This window comes from Verticillium dahliae, genomic scaffold, assembly GCF_000150675.1.
Source record: "Verticillium dahliae VdLs.17 supercont1.17 genomic scaffold, whole genome shotgun sequence".
Taxonomy (NCBI): domain Eukaryota; kingdom Fungi; phylum Ascomycota; class Sordariomycetes; order Glomerellales; family Plectosphaerellaceae; genus Verticillium; species Verticillium dahliae.
The window spans coordinates 687906-707332 of record NW_009276936.1 but is presented as its reverse complement, the minus strand read 5'-3'; the positions used below and the strand labels follow the sequence as shown (position 1 = coordinate 707332).

Sequence of the window (19427 nt, the reverse complement as noted above, 5' to 3'; positions counted from 1 at the left end):
TGACGGTAGCCCCAGACTACATCATTTGTTTTTTTTTTCTCCTGTGGTCCGATGAAACGGGCACCCGTCGGGTAAAGCCGTCCTCCTTCTCCCATTTGGAGCTGCAATGTGTCAGGAGAGGCCTCTGACATGGTGCAAAACAACAACGGTGGCGGCCAACAAATTGCCCAGTCGAATCACTGTGACTTCCTTGACAGATCAGTGCTGCCAGGCGAGGCGAAGCGACCGCCTAAACAATCAAAGCGGGAAAAAGCAAAGCCTGCGCTCTTTGCGCAACCGACTTCAGCTGAACGCCAGGCGCCCACTTCGCATCCAATAGCGGGTCTGCGAATCTTCAGCTGGCTGTGCGATCATTCTGGGGTCATGAACGCGATCGGCTTCGCCGGGTTACAGGGGAACAGACCGATCGTCAATTCTAAGGGGTGGCCGTGTCCCATGTTCATTTCGGTCATATGGGGAAAGTTTTCAAATTCGGTCTTCAATCCATCGAGTTTGCCCACACCCCCTGGACACTTGCCCCGGGACGCTAACCTGGCGATCTAGTGTCTCGCCCTGAGCACCCTGTCTCTGACCTGCATTGGTGTTCTTGGTAGCTCAACTGTCGACACACCCTCCTGGGTAGACGGCCTGGGGTGGGGGCTCAACGAGCAAATCAAAGACAGGTTCAGCAGTCCGGCAAACAGGGCGAGAGAAGCAAATAGCCACGGCTGGGCTCAACCCCTGAGGGGACCACGCGAGCAGCTGCAAGACAGGCGAGACAGTCAAGGTCGTACAAGACACAGGCCGCTCCATGACAGGACATGACGTCCCTCTTGTCTCGAGCTTGGGGCAAGGCACGGAGAAGATTCCCCGCTACGAGGCCAGCGTCAGCAGAGACATGTCTTGGTGAGAATAGGATCTGACTGGGGGCTGGCATTGTTCTCTACATATAGTCGCGGGTCCCCTCTTTCTGTTTCTTCGTTGCGATCGAGAAATCGCCTGCTCATCGACAGCCTGTTCATCGACGGTCTGCTCCTTGGTTTTTCCCATGTCGGACGACAGATCTGCAGTGCAACCAGCTCGGACGGGTAGATCTCTCCGTGAGACTTTTCTTTGCAAGACATCAGGGTCATGTTCATCTGGGACTCTGTCGGAATTGCCTTGTCGATGCAGTGAAACCCACCTGTTCGGATGGCCATTATCTTTCTCGATTGCAGTTTGCGATGTCTTCTTTTCTTGAACAAAGAAGGAAAAGTTGACCTAACCCAGTCGCCGAGGTCAGGGTTCTGGTCGTGTGACTCGATCCTACGATTGAGTTCGCGATGGCTGCTGTGGCACTCGCACATGTTTAATTGACAGATGCGTGTGTTGGCCTGTTTGTTGTTGTTCGGCAGACGCCCGAAAAGAGACGGGTCAGGGACGACTAACCTGCAGGGATGCATCGGACTCGGGATCCCGAGGCCCGGCTTGTACATGGCCACGACTGTGCCGGCCGACGGGATGCTGTCGGCATCATGACGCCGGGCGGCCTGTTCCAATTTCAGAATTGATTATTTTTCGTAGGGCGATAGTTGTGTTCTGCGCCTTGGGCTTACGATGTGCGGGGTTATTAGGCCTCGGAGGATTTCTGACCTCACGTCATCCCGACCCCGCGGCACGGCATACTTGCTGATCAAGCAATATCGCCCGGCGTTGGACATGCATATGTACAACACGTCGACTCGGCATGTTCTCTCGCGCTTCTCTCTCAGATACCAAGACCTCATAGACATTTTCAAGATAGACCATCATGAGTGTGCCTTCCATTGAGCGTGTCCTTTTCGCGCTGCCCGTGCCTGAGCCGAAGGAGGCCTTGGCTCGGCTGAAGCAGAAGTTCCCTCAGATCGAAACAACCTGGATCACGACAGCCGGTCCCGACAAGGCGGGGTGGGGTCCTGGTGAACTTGACAAATGTGAGCTGCCTCGATAGTTTGTTGGACTGACGCCATTTGCGATCCTCATCTAACATGGCGGTAGCCATCTTCGCCGACAAGACAGCCCTTATCACCCTCTCTGCCCTGCCTCCTACAGCCGCAGATGCTCCCAACCTCAAGTTCATACACTTTGCCGGGTCTGGCACAAACCATATCGCGGGCCATCCCATCCTGACTGATTCTACCATTCCGTTGACCAACTCGCGGGGCATTGCTGGCCCGCCCATTGCTGAATGGGTCGTCATGACGGCCCTGGTGCACAACCACAAGTATAATTACCTCAACGAACTGCAACGGGAGTCAACATGGGGCAGCATCAAGGACTTTTGGTCCGTTCGCGACGTTGTTGGCCAACGTATCGGCATCCTCGGCTACGGCGCCATTGGGCGGCAAGGTCAGTAATATTCACCGTAGAAACTTCTGCCAGAGGCTGGCTGACGATGAACAGTCGGCCGCATCGCCAAAGCTCTGGGCATGGATGTCGTTGCTTTCACGGCGACGCCCAAAGATACCCCCGAGAAGAGAAAGGACAGAGGTTACATTGTCCCCGGCACCGGCGATCCTGATGGAGAGTACCCCTCCGCGTGGTACCATGGCCTTGACAGGCCCTCGTTGCACGACTTCCTGAAGCAGGACCTTGATATCATTGTCATCGCCCTGCCCTTGACGTGCGTATAACAGTCCTCACCCGTGAACCTCCTTCACCCGGTCCATGGGGCCTGACCGCTGACCTCGTGAACAGTGACCAGACGAGACACCTCTTCTCTGCTGAGGAATTTGAGATACTCGCGAGTCGCAAGGCTTTTGTGAGCAATATTTCGCGCGGCGCCATCCTCGATCAGGATGCCCTCGTCGCTGCCCTCGAGTCGGGCAAGCTGCGCGGCGCGGCGCTCGACGTGACGGATCCGGAGCCGCTGCCGGCCGATCACCCGCTTTGGAAGGCGCCCAATGTCATCATCACGCCGCACATTAGCTCCATCGTCGGCAACTACACCGAGAGGGTCCTGGGCGTGGTGGAGCTGAACCTCGAGAGGCTACTGAGTGGCGGGGAGCTGGTAAATTTGGTGGATAGAGAGAGGGGTTACTAGGTAACGGTTGCGAGGTTACATGGGGCTCTTCGGCCTTGAGGGTTCGGTCGGAATGTTTTTAGACTTTCATCTCATCTTGAACTGCGAGTTTCTCAGACTTTTGAGTGGTGGGAAAAGAATAAGAAGTGAGCAGGGGGCATCGTATGCATTGTGACAGTGACTGGGATCGGCTCTCCAGATGATGCCGAACTGTCAGCTACGTAGGGCCTGCTGAGGTATATCAGGTTCGTACTATGCCTGGCTCGCAACATGGCAGTGGAAGTTCTGGAACTCACAATTGCGACACGAGTATTGACCAACGAGAATGTCGTGCATCGTCCATCATGCTCACATGAGAGTTCGGCCAGGGGCTTGAATGGATTCACGGCGTACCATGGCCAACCCCCTCCTGTCCTCATTCGACTCGTTACCGTTTTCAAATGCCGTCCAGCTCAGAGAGTAGCAGCCTAGAGTGAAGCTTTCCGATAGAATAAATGCGTTTGATCCCGCATGGGTCGACGGCATGCTGCCCTGCCTCCGCATATAGCTCAACACATATACGATGGTCCGGGCATTGGCGGTGACAACAGGGTCGTGCCACGTGAAAGATGCCGTGGAGTTTATTTCATTATAGTTGCCCTTGGAGCCTGTCATCTATTTGTATGCTTGATGGACCTGACAGGCCTGGCAGGGTGCAAAAATCCATGCAAGGGCAGCCATGCTCCTGCAAGTCATCTGGCGAGGACAATAGTCCCAGGCACGGCATGAGGCGATCCTACAGTACTTGAATGCTGAATGTCCCGGTCAGTGAAGCGCCTCGTGCACGCGTGAAACCGACATGGCGATATACATTCATAGCCATGTCCAGCGTATGCGGAAGTCTGTTCTCGACCCTGTCCATGCTGGCAACGTGGCTCACAACCCATCAACTGTGCAGGTGCCATGAACCTCTTACCAAGCCCGGCATATGCATGTACTGCATGCACACAGAAAGTCACGATCGGAACATCTTTGCATTCTAGGTACCTGGACTTAAAACTAGTTCGCCGCAGGGGCAAAAGCATATCGCCGAAGCGTCTCATTCCGAACCAGGGAATCGAACCCTGAGCCTGACGGTGAGAGCGTCAAATGTTAGCCATTACACCAGTTCGGATGTTGATGAGGAAGTTTATCATGCTACGGCTCTGGATTTTTTCCCTCACAATGGGTGGAGACCGTTGCGGGGATCCCGCCTGCCTGGACCTGCATCTCGAAAGAGTGCGAAGAAGCTTTGAAGAGCGACGGGCTTCGCCCCCACCAGCTTGTGTGTGTGCCCTGCTTCTTGCGTCCAGGAACGACATGACACCTGGACGTTCAAGGAGCCCGTCTCCCACGGGCATGGTTTTCTCTAAAGCCACGGCTCGACAGCTTCTTGAACCACTCAAGCGTCTGACTCGTTGTCGGTGATCAGAAACCATCGCAGGTGCAAGGGAGATGGACCCGAGCAAACGGCTCCAAGCGCGGAGACGGGAGGGACCCTCTTCTGTATTACATCGAAGAGAGAGGCTATTCGAGACCCTGGACGCACACCAAGTTGATGGACTGGACGGACGCCAGGTTGTCGAGCTGCCCTAGCGACACACCTCGACCTCAACTTCAACCACAGCAGACCGGCATCATGCATGTGTAGGTCCTGACCGCAAGAGAGCCCGTCGGATCTTCTCAGAGAGCGTGAAAGAGTGAGGCAAGACAGAGGTGGTATTCCAGACATCTCTCGGGCCTTTGGCGGGGTCTGTTCACAGGATGTCTTGGGCTTATCGATACCCCAGGTGGTCGCGACGAAGCCCCCGTGGGGTCGGCAGGCTTGAAACACAACATCTCAGGGCGCTGGAAGTGCTCGAGAAGGGCGTTCGAGGAAGGTGCGGCTCGCGGCTTGGGGAGACAAAGGCAGTCATCTGACGTCTGCCAGAGTTTCAATAGCGCGGTCCCGAGATTGCCACTTGCTGGTGCAGGAGACGGCCAGGGGCAGTGTGCCGCATCGAAGAAAATAAAATTGCCGGGCGGCAGACGGACCGGACAGAAAGTGACTCGGATTGGTGATGGTTGAGCGGCTCTGCGCGCAGAAGTGTAAAACATGCTGGAGAGAGCCTGCTGAAGGGCCCAAAACCGCATCCCATTGACTTTGCCCCCCCCTAAAGACTGCATGCTTTCTTCAATTTGCTCGCCTTGCTGGCCCCTGAGATCAGCGACTTCTTGCATGCAGGACAGCCGATCGGTATTCCTTCTGACATCTCCCAGACTGCATGTCTTGCTCGTTGTAGGAGCTGGTTCAGATACACATGTCCGCCTCCCCGAATGCGATCCCAAATTCTATGCAGGGTTCTTCTCTGGTCGTCCGTGTTTGAGATCCTTGGACCAAGCATTCGTCCGACGTCAAGTTGACGCTGATAGACAGACCTCAAGCGTGTGTTGAAAACTGTACATGAGATGCATCTCGCAAAATAAACAAACAAGAGTGATGATGGAACGTGTGATTGGCAGGTCATTGATGTGCAGAAGACAAGACACACTCAACAAGACGTCCTTGTTGATCTTGGGTCACATCCCCAGTCAAAGTGGCGGCCAAGGACAGCACCGCCACAAGTGTCATTGGTTCATGTGGCTGGTGAAGCAACTGTGGCACATCATGTGGCTGAACGCCGAAGGTCCCGACCAGACTGACAGCCACGAAAACCTGTTTTGAGGATCCGCCATGGAGAACACCATATGCCTAGCGGCTTGGAGACTTGGGAAGCTTCGCACTGAACGGGCAAGACGGCCACCCGAACCCCGACCTGAGTCCCGCGACGCCGGTGCTGTGAGTCCGACGTCTGGTGTGTTGTGCGACCCTCTCGAGGATGACCGGCACGGGAATCACACCAGCATTCCTCGTCGGCCTGATACAGCGCTGTCATAGGTACTGTTGTTCGTGCCAGAGGTTCGAGGAGCAGGGCTTTAGGCGGGAATAATACCTTGTGCCGTGCGACACGAGGAGTGCGCTGAGTGAGCAACGGACGTTGTAAAAAGGAACTTGCCGGACCCTCTCCAACATGATCAACACGAGAGAATAACTGTGCTACGGGCAGAATGAAAGGCGTGGGGCTAACGCAAAGGAAACTTTTCCCCCTCTCGCCGTCCGTTTTCTGTTTTCCCGTGCTTGCCATGCTCAGCTCTGCTGGATTCATATCGAGCACCAAGCAACACAGCCATGCCCGCAAGCCAAAGTCGTCGATCAGGGCATGTTGACTGGTGCGTCCTCGTGGGTGGTGCGCACCAGATGAAACGGGACCGGCAGTTGCTATTTTCAGACGATCGACGTCATAGCCCCTGAGGCATCACCGTTGATCAGCCTTGGGCGGCGGTCTAGGGCCAGCGTCTAGACTCTTGCGGACTCGCAAGAGCGTACCACAGTGTACCACGAGCAGGGAAAAGCTCGGAAGCCGAGCTTGTGTGCAAACGGCCCGTGTCTAACTGCCGCTCCGGGTTGACAACTTTTGTATGTTCCATCCGCAAAACGGGGCAGATGCGAAGACGGTGGCAGTGGCGACGGAATGTGGGCGACGGAGCCAAAGGTTTCAGTGCGTGACGGTTGCTTCCATCGTGGACGAATGATGATTGAGTACTAGGTTTGACTCGTTGTCCAGCAAAGAAAGCGTGCAAGGCTTCTCTACCACCCGTCTCTTATGAACAGAGATTGTGAAAGCCTAAATCCTGGTGGGGGTGCGACAGAAGCATTGAGCAGACAGACAAGGAGTATTGGCGCGGTCTCTCTGCCCAATATACCTTGGCGTAATCGTGGTCGCGACCATGAGAGGATCCGAGTGGTGCTGGTGCTCCCGGTGCTGACTAGACGTACCGAGTCTCGGGTGGTGGGAGGTGGGTGTTGGGCGGTGGCAGTCCGGACACTCCGCCGTCCTGTGCTTTGCAGTGCAGTGCTCAGGGAATCAAGCCCCCCAAGCTGACTCGCCCATTCGCATGCTAATAAGGTAATAAGGCACGGTACCTCTGGGGCCCTTGGAGGGAACCCTCGTCCCAAGGGAAAATAGTCGTTCCCGTGGATAGTTGGGAGCGCCTCAAGATTCGGGATTGAGGATGTAAGTTGGACAGCTGTCAATGTCGAGGGTCACGCCTTACCCATGGAACCTTGCTCATGAGACGGCTTCCCCGCGAGATTGGCAATGTCAAATACCCTTGAAGGAGCGGGCAAACAGCCCTCATCCCCCCTCCCCCCTTCCCTCCATCGCTCAAAGTAGGCAGTGCATCAGGCTGGCCGTTTTCGAGATGAGCAGCGATCGTGAGACGGAAGTAAAATGCGCCCGGAACTGTGGGCGAGGATTCAGGTGCGAAGGGGGGGCGGCGGCCGCGTAGGCTCTGCATGCTGCGTGCTGGGGAAGGCCATGTGCGTGTGTTGTGATGACTGTTCTTCCCTACTGGCTCACGCTTGGGCGAGTTTGGGGGCAGTGCTAGCGGTCGCTACAACGTCCATGGGCCCTGGGCCATGGGCGGTTCGGGCTCAACGGCGAGTTTCCTTTTCGCGCTGAGGCCGAGGTCGGTGTGATGTGGGAATAGGCAGCAGTTTAAGGAAAGTTGGCTATTCCTTTCTCATGGCAATTGAATCGATCGTCAACAAATGTCTCTGAGCTGATGTAATGTGCTCTAATAGAGTTGGGCAGTTGAATGAGGCGAAGCGCGACTGTGCAGCCGGGCTTGTCAGTTCCCTTCATCTGCCGATACACTGTACGGTCAGTCATGATCATGGGCCATTGCCTACAGTGCATCGCAAGGAGGGAGGGAGTGTCACATTTGCTCACAGCGCGCTGTGGCCTGTTATGTTGCGGGAGGCAAAGTTCGGCTTCCCCTGGCTTACCTAAGGCAGTATTTCAGGAGGTACCTTACCTATACAGTAGGTACCTTAAGGAGGTAGGCACTTCGTATCACAATTCCAATGCGAAGAGGGGGCAGTTTCGCGGTGCGAGAGTGCGAGATCCCAGCAATGACAGCCAACGGATACTTCCGAAGAACGAGAAGCAACCCATCCGGACATCTCATTGGTTCGGGCCTTCGTCTGGCGGGGTCGGCCTCGTTGTTTGTGCTAGGCCCGATTGGGCGTCGGCCTCCATGAGCTGACGCGTCCCCCTTCCCTCTCCTTCCCCCACCGCCCGCCAGCAACTGCGCTCTCAGCCCCCCCCCCCTCTTTCCCCCCTGGGTCCAAGTTGATGCCCATTCCCAGTTTTGGAATTGGCCCGGGCCCATGCACAGGCTGTACTGTAGGCAGTAATCAATCGTTCTTATTGTCTTGTCCGTGTCAAGTACTACTTTTCCTTTTCAAGTCCCAAGAAAAAGGTCCCCCGCCCAGCACTTGTACTTTGTCAGGCTGCCTCCTGCCCACCCCCCCAAAGAAACAAACCCCGATCTTTCCTCAGTCATCCTCATCCACCATCACCACCTCCCATTGTATTCAACGTCGTTCACTTTTGCCTACCACTGCCAGCATCATCATCATCGCCTTCGCTACGAACCACGACTCAAGTACTCCAACATAGCATCCAATCAAGCAGACAATAGGTATACACTTTCCTGACTCCAGCACACGCCAATCTACCTAGACAAAAGGCACTCCCACTTTCGCCGGCCGACCGAAAGCCTTTTCCGATACATATAGTCGCCATGACGACAGATCAGCCCCAGAATGTCGACAACTTCGACAGCCTCATCGACCTGAGCGAGTATGACACAATGCCTGCCTATGCCTCGCCGTCGCTCTCCCCCTCAGCCAGCAAGAACTCTTTCCCGAGCAGGCCATCTGTCAGCTCCATCCAGACCCCGACCGTGCCCTCGACGGCGCAACCGTCTCTGAGCGGACCGAGCCACCAGTACGAGCTCTACAAGCAGCAGACTGGCATCGTGCCAGGCGCTCTGGCCAGCACGCTCGCCGTCAACCAGGCCAACTCGCACATTTCCGGCTACAACAGCGGCTACGGCATGGAGTTTCTGAACAACGTCAGCCCCGCCGACGACATGTTCGACTTCAACGCCGCCCCCTCTGCCCATTCCCACTCGCAGGGCTCCGGCAGCCTCGACATGGATATGGACTTTGACTCTCCCCCCGAGTCTCAGTACTTCTTCCCTGGCACCGAGTCGACCATCAACCCGAATGCCATCGGCGGACAGGAATCTCCCGTCCTGCCGTCGCAGTCTGGCAACGTCGGTCGTCTCTGGCCTGGCATGCACACGCAGGCTGCCGCTCTGGCCAAGGCTCAGGCTCAGCAGCGCGCTCAGCAACAGATGATGCAGTCTCAGCAGCAGCAAAGGCAGCAGTCGCAGCCCCAGCAGACGAGGCCCAGAACCAAGAGCGCTCAGCCGACCGACCCCATTGTCGAGCAGAAGATTACGCAGCTCCTCAACTCCATGCGCAACAAGTCGGCTTCGGAAGACGACGGCAGCATGCCCATGCTCAACATTTCCCGTCCCAAGAAGGACGAGGACGACATGGATGAAGATGAGAGGTTGCTCGCTAGTGAGGAGGGCAAGAAGCTCAGCAGCAAGGAGCGCCGCCAGCTGCGTAACAAGGTCTCTGCCCGTGCTTTCCGCTCCAGGAGGAAGGGTAAGTCACACAGTCCCCCCCGGCGCCACTACCACATACCCAAAGGTATTCATGAAGCTAACCTGGTACACACAGAATACATCACGCAGCTCGAGGCCGAGATTGCCAACAAGGTCACCGAGAACGGCGACCTGCGCCTGCAGAACCATGCTCTCATGGAGGAGAACAAGCGCCTGTCGGATCTCACCCGCATGCTCCTGACCTCGCCCTCCTTCTCTACCTTCCTTGACCACCTCAGCAACAACCCCCAGGCCATCCCGCAGCAGCCTGTCCAGGTGCCCGTCAAGCCTGAGCAGCGTCAGTCGGAGAAGGCGCAGCCTCACAAGGATTCCAACCCCTACGCCGCTCAGCAGTCTCAACAACAACAGATTGGCATGGCTATGATCCCGGAGCAGAACATGGATCTCTCCATGCTCAACCTGAACAACGACTCTTTCAACTTCCAGCCTCAAGTCTATGCCGTGCTTGAGACCCCAGAGATGCCCGCCACCATTGACGCTGAGATTCTCTCTGGCAAGACATCCAATTTTGTGGGCGAGGCCTTCGAGTCGGACGATGACAAGGTTGAGCTTCCCATGATCGAGTCGCCCAAGATGAATGCCGCTCCTGCCGTGTTCGAGAAGACCCCGGAGCCCGAGCAGACGTATGATGATGATTTCGAGAATGATCCTGAATTCGCTCTCTACCACACGACGCCCGCTTCATCTGCAACCGCCCCTGTCGAGCTTGACACGGATGGTTTGTCACACATTGACCTCTTCGGCGGTATCGAGTCAGAGAAGGTCCTGGCGCGCTATGAGCTGGTGGACGCTACCGAAGAGGAGGAGACGTCTCTGGTCGCCATTGCCAGGGTTCAGCGCATCAGCGCCGGCCTCGAGCCTGTGCTGGCCAGGTTAGAGCGCCTTTGCCTCTAGAGCGGTCCCCCGCCATCCTTTCCTTTACACCACATCATACCTTGAGCCAATCTTCTTTCCTTACACTCTTCTCGAACGGCATCACATGGGCGGGACCTGAGGGTCTCCCGGGCGTTTATATGGGTCTTGTTTTTCTTTTCTAGAGGTCACCAGGGGTAGGGATCCCCACCGCCGCTTGATGTGATAGGGGAACCACCGGGTATGGGCCGACATGATTGACGATGTGACCGGCTTGTTTTTTCTTTGCGCACAGGGAAGCGGGTTGCGGCTGGCACGTCGCGGTGTATTAGATAGCGGGAACACAACTCGATCCCATACATAAAGACTTGTCTAAACGAATCGATGGTCGGTGATGCGTCGTCGTTTTGTGAACATGGAGCGTCAACATGCGTAGATTTGGTTACAGTTGACAGCTATGTGTGACTACATGGTGTTCCTGATCACGCGATTATCACAACGTGCATGTCTTCCCACTGGGTTTACCCCGCCCCTGGTCTACCTACTCTTCATAGATGTTGGTATCACTGTGGGATGGTCAGCTTGGCTCTCTGAAACCAACATGATCAGGCATTATAAGGGTGGGGGACTCACAATTCGCCGCCAAACTTGTCTCTTCCCTCGGCCTCGCGGTTCACAAAGACGCTGACGGACGTCTGACCGCAGACAAAGACGCCAAAGCCGTCATCGCCAATGACGACCTCGCGGTCGCTCCAGCCGAGGACGTCGGTCCACACCTCGCCGGCGTGGACCTCGCCGACGTGCATCCTCTTCTCGCCGGCGCCGGCGTTGCTGAGCACGACGGCGCAGCCGGCGGGGCGGTCCCAGGTGCCGTAGCGCACCCAGCCGACGCACGTGGCAAAGTCCCAGTAGTCGGCCTGCTTGCCGTAGGCGTAGAGCTTGCGGGCGAGGGTCAGGCGCGGGACGATGCCGCCGCACGAGGGCGGGAAGGGGTGCTCGCCCTTGATGCCGTAGAGGTCGCCGTACCAGACGCAGGGGTAGCCCTCGCTGCGGAGGAGGATGAGGGCGTGCGCGAGCGGCTTGAACCAGCCCTCGATGGGGGCCTCGAGGGCCTGGTAGGGCTGCGTGTCGTGGTTCATGACCAGCGTCTTTTCTAGTGGTCAGCACCTTGTCGGGCTTTGGTCTTTTGCAAAGGTTCTTTTCGGGGAGGGGACGGCGCGCTTACCACTGCGTTGACGGGCTCCTTCTGCACGAGCGTGTCGTCAAAGACCTTGCGCAGGTCGGCGCCCTCGGACTTGCTGATCTGGCTAAAGTTGTAAACGAGCGGGGCGTCGAAGAGGGAGAATTTTTTGCCCATGCGCGCCAGGTAGTCGGTCATGTCGTCGAGGCTGTCCTTCCAGAACTCGCCCACGAAGAACCACCCCTGGCCGAACTCCTCGTCGAGCGTCGTGATGAACTTGCGCAGGAAGTCTGTGCTGTAGTGCTTGATGGCGTCGAAGCGGATGCCCTTGAGGGGCATCTCCTTTGCCAGCCACTTGCCCCAGTTGATGACGTCCTCGACGACTTCGGGGTGGTCGTAGTCGAGATCGGAGCCCATAAGGAAATCACTGTACACGTGGTGTTCGGTCAGCAAGCCTGTGTCGGCGCCGCCTGTCGAGGCTTGCTGGGGGGAAAGGACCTACTAGTTGCCCTTCTCGTCGTCCACGTCCGGCGTGTCGGCCCACCCCTGCGACTTGTCGCCCATGATCTTGTAGATGGCCGTCTTGTCGTTGGCGGCGTTGAAGTCGACACCACTAAAGTGGTACCAATGGTACTTCATCTTGCTGTACTTGTCCTTGCGCCCGGGAAAGTCGTAGCCGACCCACGCCTGGATCTCGTACTTGTCCGATACGAACTTGTTGCGGTCGTTGGCGTCGACCTCGGCCGCGAGACACTTCTCCTTGCGGTCGGCGGCGAACTTGTGGTTCAGCACCGCGTCCCAGTAGAGGCCGACGCCGTTCTCCTTGGCCGTGCTGGCGAGCTTCAGGAGCTCCTCCTTGGTGCCCCATTTCGTGCCAACGGAACCCTTCTGGTCGAACTCGCCGAGATCGTAGAGGTCGTAAATGTCGTACCCGTTGCCCTCCTTGGAGGATCCCTTGCATCTGGCAGCTGTCAGGTCTTGTGTGTCTTGTTGTCACGAACACCATTGGGATGTGAGCTCACCCCGGAGGCACCCAGATGTTGTCGATACCCCATGCCTTGAGCTGCGGCACATGCTTCTCGAGACGCACCCAATGCTTCTGGTCGGCGGGCACGTACCACTCAAAGCCCTGCATCATGGTCATGTTCTCGGGGGTTGGTTTTTGGTCGCCCATCTTGTCGGTCGATCGCTACTCAGCGGCTCTTGACTCGTCACCGGGTATCAAGATAAGAAGAAGGGAGAAGAAGAAGAGGTCGAAGAGCAAACACGCCAGCTTCAGGTGTGATGGGGGCTCACAGGATGGCCCTGCATCTTATATCACAAGTCACCGTAGCTCCTCATCAATGGCGCCCGCCAGAACATCCGATCGATCCCCCATGGTCTTATCAACCAACAGCAGCGGTGTATGTGCCTCCTCCACGCCAAAAACTAAGCCCTCACGTATTTTTTGGTGGTGGGGGGAGGGGTGGGAGCTACCCTGACAATCAGGTTCTCGCGCCGCGCGCACAGCTGGTCCCAGGCCCCCCGGCCCTGGCTAGCTGAACGCGTGTCTGCACGCGGTCTGCACTTGCAGAGTCTGGACTGGCTGGAAGCACAGCTAGCTTGAGCGACCGGCATGCGTGCATGTGGTCCGTTGGGACACTGACAGGTCTAGAAGCGCCGTCACGCTGCAGCGACTGGCTGGCGTGGGCTGCAATGTTGCCAGGAAACTTGCGTCAGATGTCGTGACGTCATGGCATGTGGCATCTGGACCATCCTGGTGGAAATACGACGAGAGAGAAACGTGGTGAGTAGATAGCGGCATGGTTTATACTTGATCAGGGAGGCTGTTGGTAGATGTCAAGGGAAATCACTCATCACGTGATGTTGTCGCGATTGTCTGGGTGGTCCAGCCACAAGCGTTAGCTGTCACTGCTTGACCTTGACAAGTTGAGGTACCTTAGACACAATGGAGACACGGCAAGCCTAGACAACAGCATATATCGCATTGGTTCCTGTGAACACATCACCAGCCATGTACAATCGAGAATCGAGAATGAAAAGCAGCTTCAAGTTAAGCATGGTAGCCAACGTATCCCCAGTAGGCCCAGCCGCAAGCTAGGGAGGACGCTCCCCCTATCACCCCCGTTCAGCCCCCTCTGGACGTCAAGAATCAAGAACCTCAATTGGACCAAGCCATTTACCGGCCCGTCATGACCTGAATGCGTAGGAAAGTGCAATCATTTCGTCGGCTTGGTGTCGAGCCTAAGTTTGGACAAGCACCTTGCGGAACCATGCTCCCTCCAACAAGGCATGACGCCCCCCCCCCTCGTTATTGCCGACTTTACTCGGCCGAGAACTCAAGTGATGCTTATGTGACTCTCGGGATACACGAGCGCAGTATTGATCGGTATCTGCCACAGCTTCTTGGGTGTTTCCGCCATGTGCGGGCAGACCTCCGTGCCAGTCTGAGCGGCACTCCAGCGCTCTAGCCAGAGGCATTCGAGCGTTGACGCGTCCAGATCACGAAGATGCGAGCACTTTTTCAGGCCAGTCTCCCATCTCTCTAGAGTCTGCTTCTCTAGAGGGGTCATACTAGCCAACTGGGTTGCAGAAATAGTGGGAAGAGAGTGGACATGCTTGTTGCCGTCAGGGTTCGCCTCTGCATGACCACCACTGATCTGTTCGCTCTGCTCAGGCGAAAGACAAGTTGCTTCGATACAAGTGCTGTGGTCGACTGACATCTCCTGGGACTGTCCGGGCAGCTGCGGAAAGCAGTGTTCAGCGTGGTCCTCAACGTTCAGTTGCAACAACTCGTCGAGTTCGCGTTCTGCCTGCGTCGGACAGCCTGTCGGGTTGGCGCTATCGATGTCAAGAAATTCCATAAAGTCTGTGTGCGATGCTTGGGCTTCATGCAACCAGTCCTGTGCACAATGGTCAATTATTTATCCAAGCTGCGAAAGCCTGCGGCTACATACCATGTCCATGTCATCAAAGTCTGCAGTAGGTGGGCCATCCCCCAGAAGAAGCTTTCCAAAGTCCAACGGCGCAGTGGCATGCAAACCAGCAGCAAGATCCATGGGCGAGGCTAACGAGAAGTCGGCAGGGTCTGAAGAGCTCGAGGAGAACGGCATGGCGACTGGGCAAGTTGTGCTGTCTTCTGCAAATCCGTGTGGTGCGTCCTGGCCGAACCCGACCTGACCCGAACCAATATGAAGCCCCGGCGCTTTTCCAGACAGTCCCATGAACTTATTGGGCTCAAAGGTAGGTTGGGTGGTGTTGGGTGCGCCTTGAGGCAGGGGCGCCTTGTAAACGGTCTTCATGTTCCCCTTGCCGCCCGGCGTGCTGATTAGACGGCGAGGATCAACATGTATGGGTGCTTGGCAGTGAGTCGAAGATATAACCGGAGGTTTCTGTGAGTCGGATTGAGCGGATATAGGCTGGTGATTGTGTACAGCCCATTTTTCCCAGCCAGCAGGCATCAGGTCTCGGAGTGCTATCGTGTTGAAGCCGGGCTCGGTCTGCAATGCCTGCGTCTGAGGTTCATCGGCAACAAGACCACCTTGAGGCGAGGCAATTTGATTAGGTATGGTTGTTGAGGGAACGCTGCCGCGGAAAAACTGTCCCAGGTCCTGACGTCGCTGCTGCTGCTCGGCCCATTGAGCCTCCTTCTCGCGGGCCAATCGCGCTCTGTCGGAGGCACGACGCTTTGTGCGGCACGTTTGGCAATTGACTCGCTCCTTCAAGCGACCAAAGTTGTCTAAAAACTGAAAGTGTTCGATAGGATAGAGGTGCTTGCACTTGTTGCAATGCTTGATACGGCCCATACGGCTAGTATTACGGTTCCCTTGAAGCTGGGACATGATGTGATCTGTACGGGACGAGAGGGTATCGAGATCCGTATTTCCTGAATTTGTCGCCGTTCGTTGAGGGGCTATGTTCTTGTTGAGAGTATCAGAATCAATACCGGTAATCCTGCCTACGTTGTTCGCTGTGTCGGTGCGAGGGGTGGCTATGTAGACTGGCTGTAGACCCGCGTGTCGATGAGGCACGCCGTTTGAGCTCGACATTTTGATGGGCCTTCTTCAGTTCGACGAGTTTGTAGAAGTTTTCAATATATCTTGCAAGGTGCTTCGGTCAAGTGAAGTGGTTTGTGAGGCAGGTGAGCGTAATGTAGTTGAAAGGTTGAAACAAAAAGAGATCAAGGGGTCGGGATTGCGTGCTTGCCACAATTAGAAAGAGGCAGGAGACAGAATACCATGACCTTTTCAGGCTCCTTCTAAAATTCACTCGGGCGGCTGACAATAGTCATAACGATGAAAGGCCTGCAGTTGTGTGTCGTTGAATGGAAAGTCAACGACGCCCGAGGAAGGAGCAGGAAGGCATATCGAGTCCTGATGGCCACGGCTGGGTATCAACTCAGACCTGTCACCGAGTTGCAGATAAGTAATTTCCTCGGCTCGAGGAGATAAACTTCATGACCTTGTCTTTCTGAATTCTTCGGCTTCGGGGCTTGATGTCGTCTTGTACCCGAGAACGCTATGCCAACGAGCTTTTCGAACTGTGTTTGTTGCAACTACACTCTATGGCTTCAATGTTTCTGGTAGTGAACTCGCACTCCAAGTCTTTGGCAAGTTACCAGGCAGGCACACCTCCACCCCTCCGCTATAATAGATGCCCAAGTTTCCATACCGGCTGGACTTGAAAATCAGTTTGACAGCCAAATTTGCCTCTATCTGGAAGTGTCGTGTTAGTGGGGTCTTCAGTAAAAACCCATGCCATGACGGCGCGGCCCGTGTTCACGGTGAGTGTGCGTGCCCGACACATTGTTTTACTACGCAAGGTGATCGACGGCCAGGCTAGCACGCCTGACCGACCAGCACTCCTCACCTGTTCAGCCAGTGATTGCTCAGTGCAATTCTCCTTTCAAAGTAACAAGAGAGACCCTGTGAATGATCAATCTCGCTGGCTGATTCAAACACCTGACGAACGCGGCACATCTTACAGGGTAGTAGGTACGCAGTGTATGTGTTTACATCAAGGTACCACAGAGGACACAGAACGGCCCAGCTCGTTTCTTTTTCAGCGACCGACTAATTTGAAGCTCTGATGACCAATGGTTTTCCCAGCAATGCAAATTCATACGCCGGGCTCGTTGATGGCTGGCTGACCCCCGCTGCAAGGTGCGTTGGTGTGTGAGACAACATGATGTGGTGTCGGCCAAAGATGTGAGACGTCACGCCTCCTCCATTGGACACTCCAATGCTGCAGTGCAATGCTGGGCGAAATATAAGGGGCCTTGTACCGGTGGCCTTTCTCGTTGAAATGCTCTCCTCACTTGAAGATTGACACATCAGCACCATGAGCCAGCCAATCCCCCGCCCCCCTGGAGTGCCTCTTCTGGGTAACCTGTTCAACGTCAATCCGAGCAACACATGGGACTCGCTCAAGAAGCTCTCGGAGGAATACGGCGAGATCTTCCAAATAAAGGTGCTCGGCCACGGCATTGTCTTCGTGGCCAGTGCCGCTCTGGCTGAAGAGCTCTGCGACGAGAAGCGCTTCCGCAAGTATGTTGGCGGGCCCGTCGTCGAGATACGTGCTGCCGTCCATGACGCGCTTTTCACAGCCTACGATCATGAGGAGAGTTGGGGCATTGCCCACCGCATCATTGCGCCAAAGCTTACTCCACAGTCAATGGCCGATCGCTTCGAAGAGATGCGCGACACGGCCACGGAGCTCATCGACAAGTGGAGAGTCCTCGGAGAAGACAACGAGGTGTCCCTGATCAGCGAGCTGAACCGTCTGAACCTCGAGGCGACAACACTTACTCTGTACGGCAAAAAGCTCAATTGACTCGACGGCCCTGAACACCCCATGATCAAAGGAATGGAAGATTCCACCTCGGAAGCCATGAAGCGGCCCACCAGACCCGGCCTCGTCAACTGGTTTCTCAAGGGCAAATTCAACAAGTCCATCAAGGTCATGCGAACGTATGCCCAGGAAATGGTCGACCATCGCAAAGCACACCCCTCTCTGGACGGCCGAAACGACCTTCTCTCCGTCCTCATGAATGGGAAAGACCCCCAGACGAACCAGAGTCTCCGAGAATCGCAAGTCATCGACAACATCGTATCCATGCCGATCGGCAGCAGCACGGCGCCTGCCCTCGTTTCGACTGCAATCTACTTTCTCCTCAAGAACCCGCACGTCATCGTCACGGCGCGTAAAGAGATTGAGTTCGTGCTGGCCGGTGGTGAACTCACCTATGCGCACCTGTCGCAGCTTCACTACATCGAAGGCATCATGAGAGAATCACTGCGTCTATCATTCGCCGCACCGGGTTTCAACATTGAGCCGATCCCCAGGGAGAATGACACCAGTCCGGTGGTCCTAGGCCAAGGCAAATACCAGGTTGCTCACAATCAGCCAATGATTATTGTCCTGGCCGGCGTGAATCGCGACCCGGCAGTCTTTCAAGACCCGTTAGCCTTCGTTCCCGAGAGAATGATGGGTGAGACATTCGACAATCTGCCCGTGAGCGTCAAGAAGTGGTTCGGAAACGGAAAGCGCGAATGTATTGGTAAACACTATGCGTGGCAGTGGAACATGGTTGCTCTGACGAAGCTCATCCGCGGGGTCAATTTCGCAATGGTGGACCCAAGCTATGAGTTGAAGCAGGATGGGTGGTTCAACCTAAGACCTGTGGACTTCATGGTCAAGGTCAGGCCGATTTGATGATGGAATCTCAATAGGCCCCTTTGGGTTTCTTGACTGAATTTTCTGAACTGAATTATTCTACCCCAAGTACGTCGCCTCCTTTCCCTTTGATGAGGAACGAGGATAGCTGTCATGATCTGTTTCAAAGGATAAGCCTCAACAGTTCTGTGGCACACTCTGTGTTTTAACGAACCATTGCTTTGTTTTCATGCCTTGTCCGCAGCATTGTTTCACTATCCTTTGTCCGCTTCGCGAGCAGCCAGCAACCTCGCGCACCTTACACAGTAGTCCCTTCGACCGACCCTAACAGAGAAGCAAAGGGCACAGACTGGCACTCTCTTCCTGGCTTTGGTGCCTGGCCATTGTATTTCGGAATCCCTCGCTGAGTTTTGTGCAGGAAGGAAAGTCGAACGTTGCGTGTGAATGTTGATGTATGCCGTCCAGCCATGGATGCGTCGGATTCGAACGATGGAGGTGATGGCAATTTGCGGACGATTCGATGACACCGAGTATTCCGGCATAGGGCTGCATATCGGTGTCTCAGCGGAAGTAGTGGTAGTGAACATCTTGGAGTGGTAACTTGTGGTGGATAACTTTGTTACAGCTTTGTTCAAGGACAGAGTAATGATTCGGGCAGTTTATATCAGGTCCTGGTTGTGAAAGGCGGAGGAAGGCAACGCTTATTCTATGTAGGCAGCTGCATTGATCAACTAGATATTACATTCACTCTGTGTGACGCAGACTGAATTTCTTTGGAAGGTGGATCAGCCCTCAAGTTACAGCATGTTTGCAAGTGCCCTCGTCTCGAAGGCCTCGGTCTTTCAAGAGGGGACGCATACATAACCAGACGAACATCACTACTACAATTCGACTTATTGTTCATCTCAACCAAGGTATGGTGAGGTGTGTATAGGAGATACGCTGACATATCTTCACTGGCCCTCTATCGGCATTTTCCTGTAGCTATCGAGAGCACCTCTGCCTTGTGCTATCTTCTCTGGCTACTGTCGTGAAGCAATATACCTATTGAGCGTAGGC

General features: G+C 55.4%; 6 protein-coding genes and 1 non-coding gene across 7 annotated transcripts; 3 read left to right on the top strand and 4 right to left on the bottom strand.

Moving 5' to 3' along the window:
* Positions 1-1768: 1768 nt before the first annotated feature.
* VDAG_07718 (2-hydroxyacid dehydrogenase) lies at positions 1769-3040 on the top strand (the record flags this gene model as incomplete). Its single annotated transcript, XM_009656623.1, has 4 exons — positions 1769-1931; positions 1996-2346; positions 2401-2620; positions 2695-3040. The coding sequence occupies 4 exons, from the start codon at positions 1769-1771 to the stop codon at positions 3038-3040; spliced, it is 1080 nt and encodes a 359-aa protein (XP_009654918.1).
* Positions 3041-4100: 1060 nt separating this feature from the next.
* On the bottom strand, positions 4101-4172 carry VDAG_20214. The gene has a single exon. It is a non-coding gene; the product is annotated as a tRNA-Glu (tRNA).
* Positions 4173-4739: 567 nt separating this feature from the next.
* VDAG_07717 (uncharacterized protein) lies at positions 4740-5550 on the bottom strand. Its single transcript, XM_009656622.1, has one exon. The coding sequence runs from the start codon at positions 5542-5544 to the stop codon at positions 5191-5193; it is 354 nt and encodes a 117-aa protein (XP_009654917.1). The 5' UTR covers positions 5545-5550; the 3' UTR covers positions 4740-5190.
* Positions 5551-8704: 3154 nt separating this feature from the next.
* Positions 8705-10555, top strand: VDAG_07716 (uncharacterized protein; the record flags this gene model as incomplete). Its single annotated transcript, XM_009656621.1, has 2 exons — positions 8705-9641; positions 9717-10555. The coding sequence occupies 2 exons, from the start codon at positions 8705-8707 to the stop codon at positions 10553-10555; spliced, it is 1776 nt and encodes a 591-aa protein (XP_009654916.1).
* Positions 10556-11054: 499 nt separating this feature from the next.
* On the bottom strand, positions 11055-12867 carry VDAG_07715 (glucan 1,4-alpha-maltohexaosidase; the record flags this gene model as incomplete). Its single annotated transcript, XM_009656620.1, has 5 exons — positions 11055-11079; positions 11147-11661; positions 11739-12120; positions 12196-12654; positions 12716-12867. 5 exons carry the CDS (start codon positions 12865-12867, stop codon positions 11055-11057), a joined length of 1533 nt encoding a protein of 510 aa, XP_009654915.1.
* Positions 12868-14032: 1165 nt separating this feature from the next.
* On the bottom strand, positions 14033-15742 carry VDAG_07714 (uncharacterized protein; the record flags this gene model as incomplete). Its single annotated transcript, XM_009656619.1, has 2 exons — positions 14033-14596; positions 14651-15742. The coding sequence occupies 2 exons, from the start codon at positions 15740-15742 to the stop codon at positions 14033-14035; spliced, it is 1656 nt and encodes a 551-aa protein (XP_009654914.1).
* A 1291-nt stretch (positions 15743-17033) lies between these two features.
* On the top strand, positions 17034-18407 carry VDAG_07713 (bifunctional P-450:NADPH-P450 reductase; the record flags this gene model as incomplete). The annotated part of the gene is made up of 2 exons (XM_009656618.1): positions 17034-17503; positions 17600-18407. The coding sequence occupies 2 exons, from the start codon at positions 17034-17036 to the stop codon at positions 18405-18407; spliced, it is 1278 nt and encodes a 425-aa protein (XP_009654913.1).
* Between the last annotated feature and the right edge of the window lie 1020 nt (positions 18408-19427).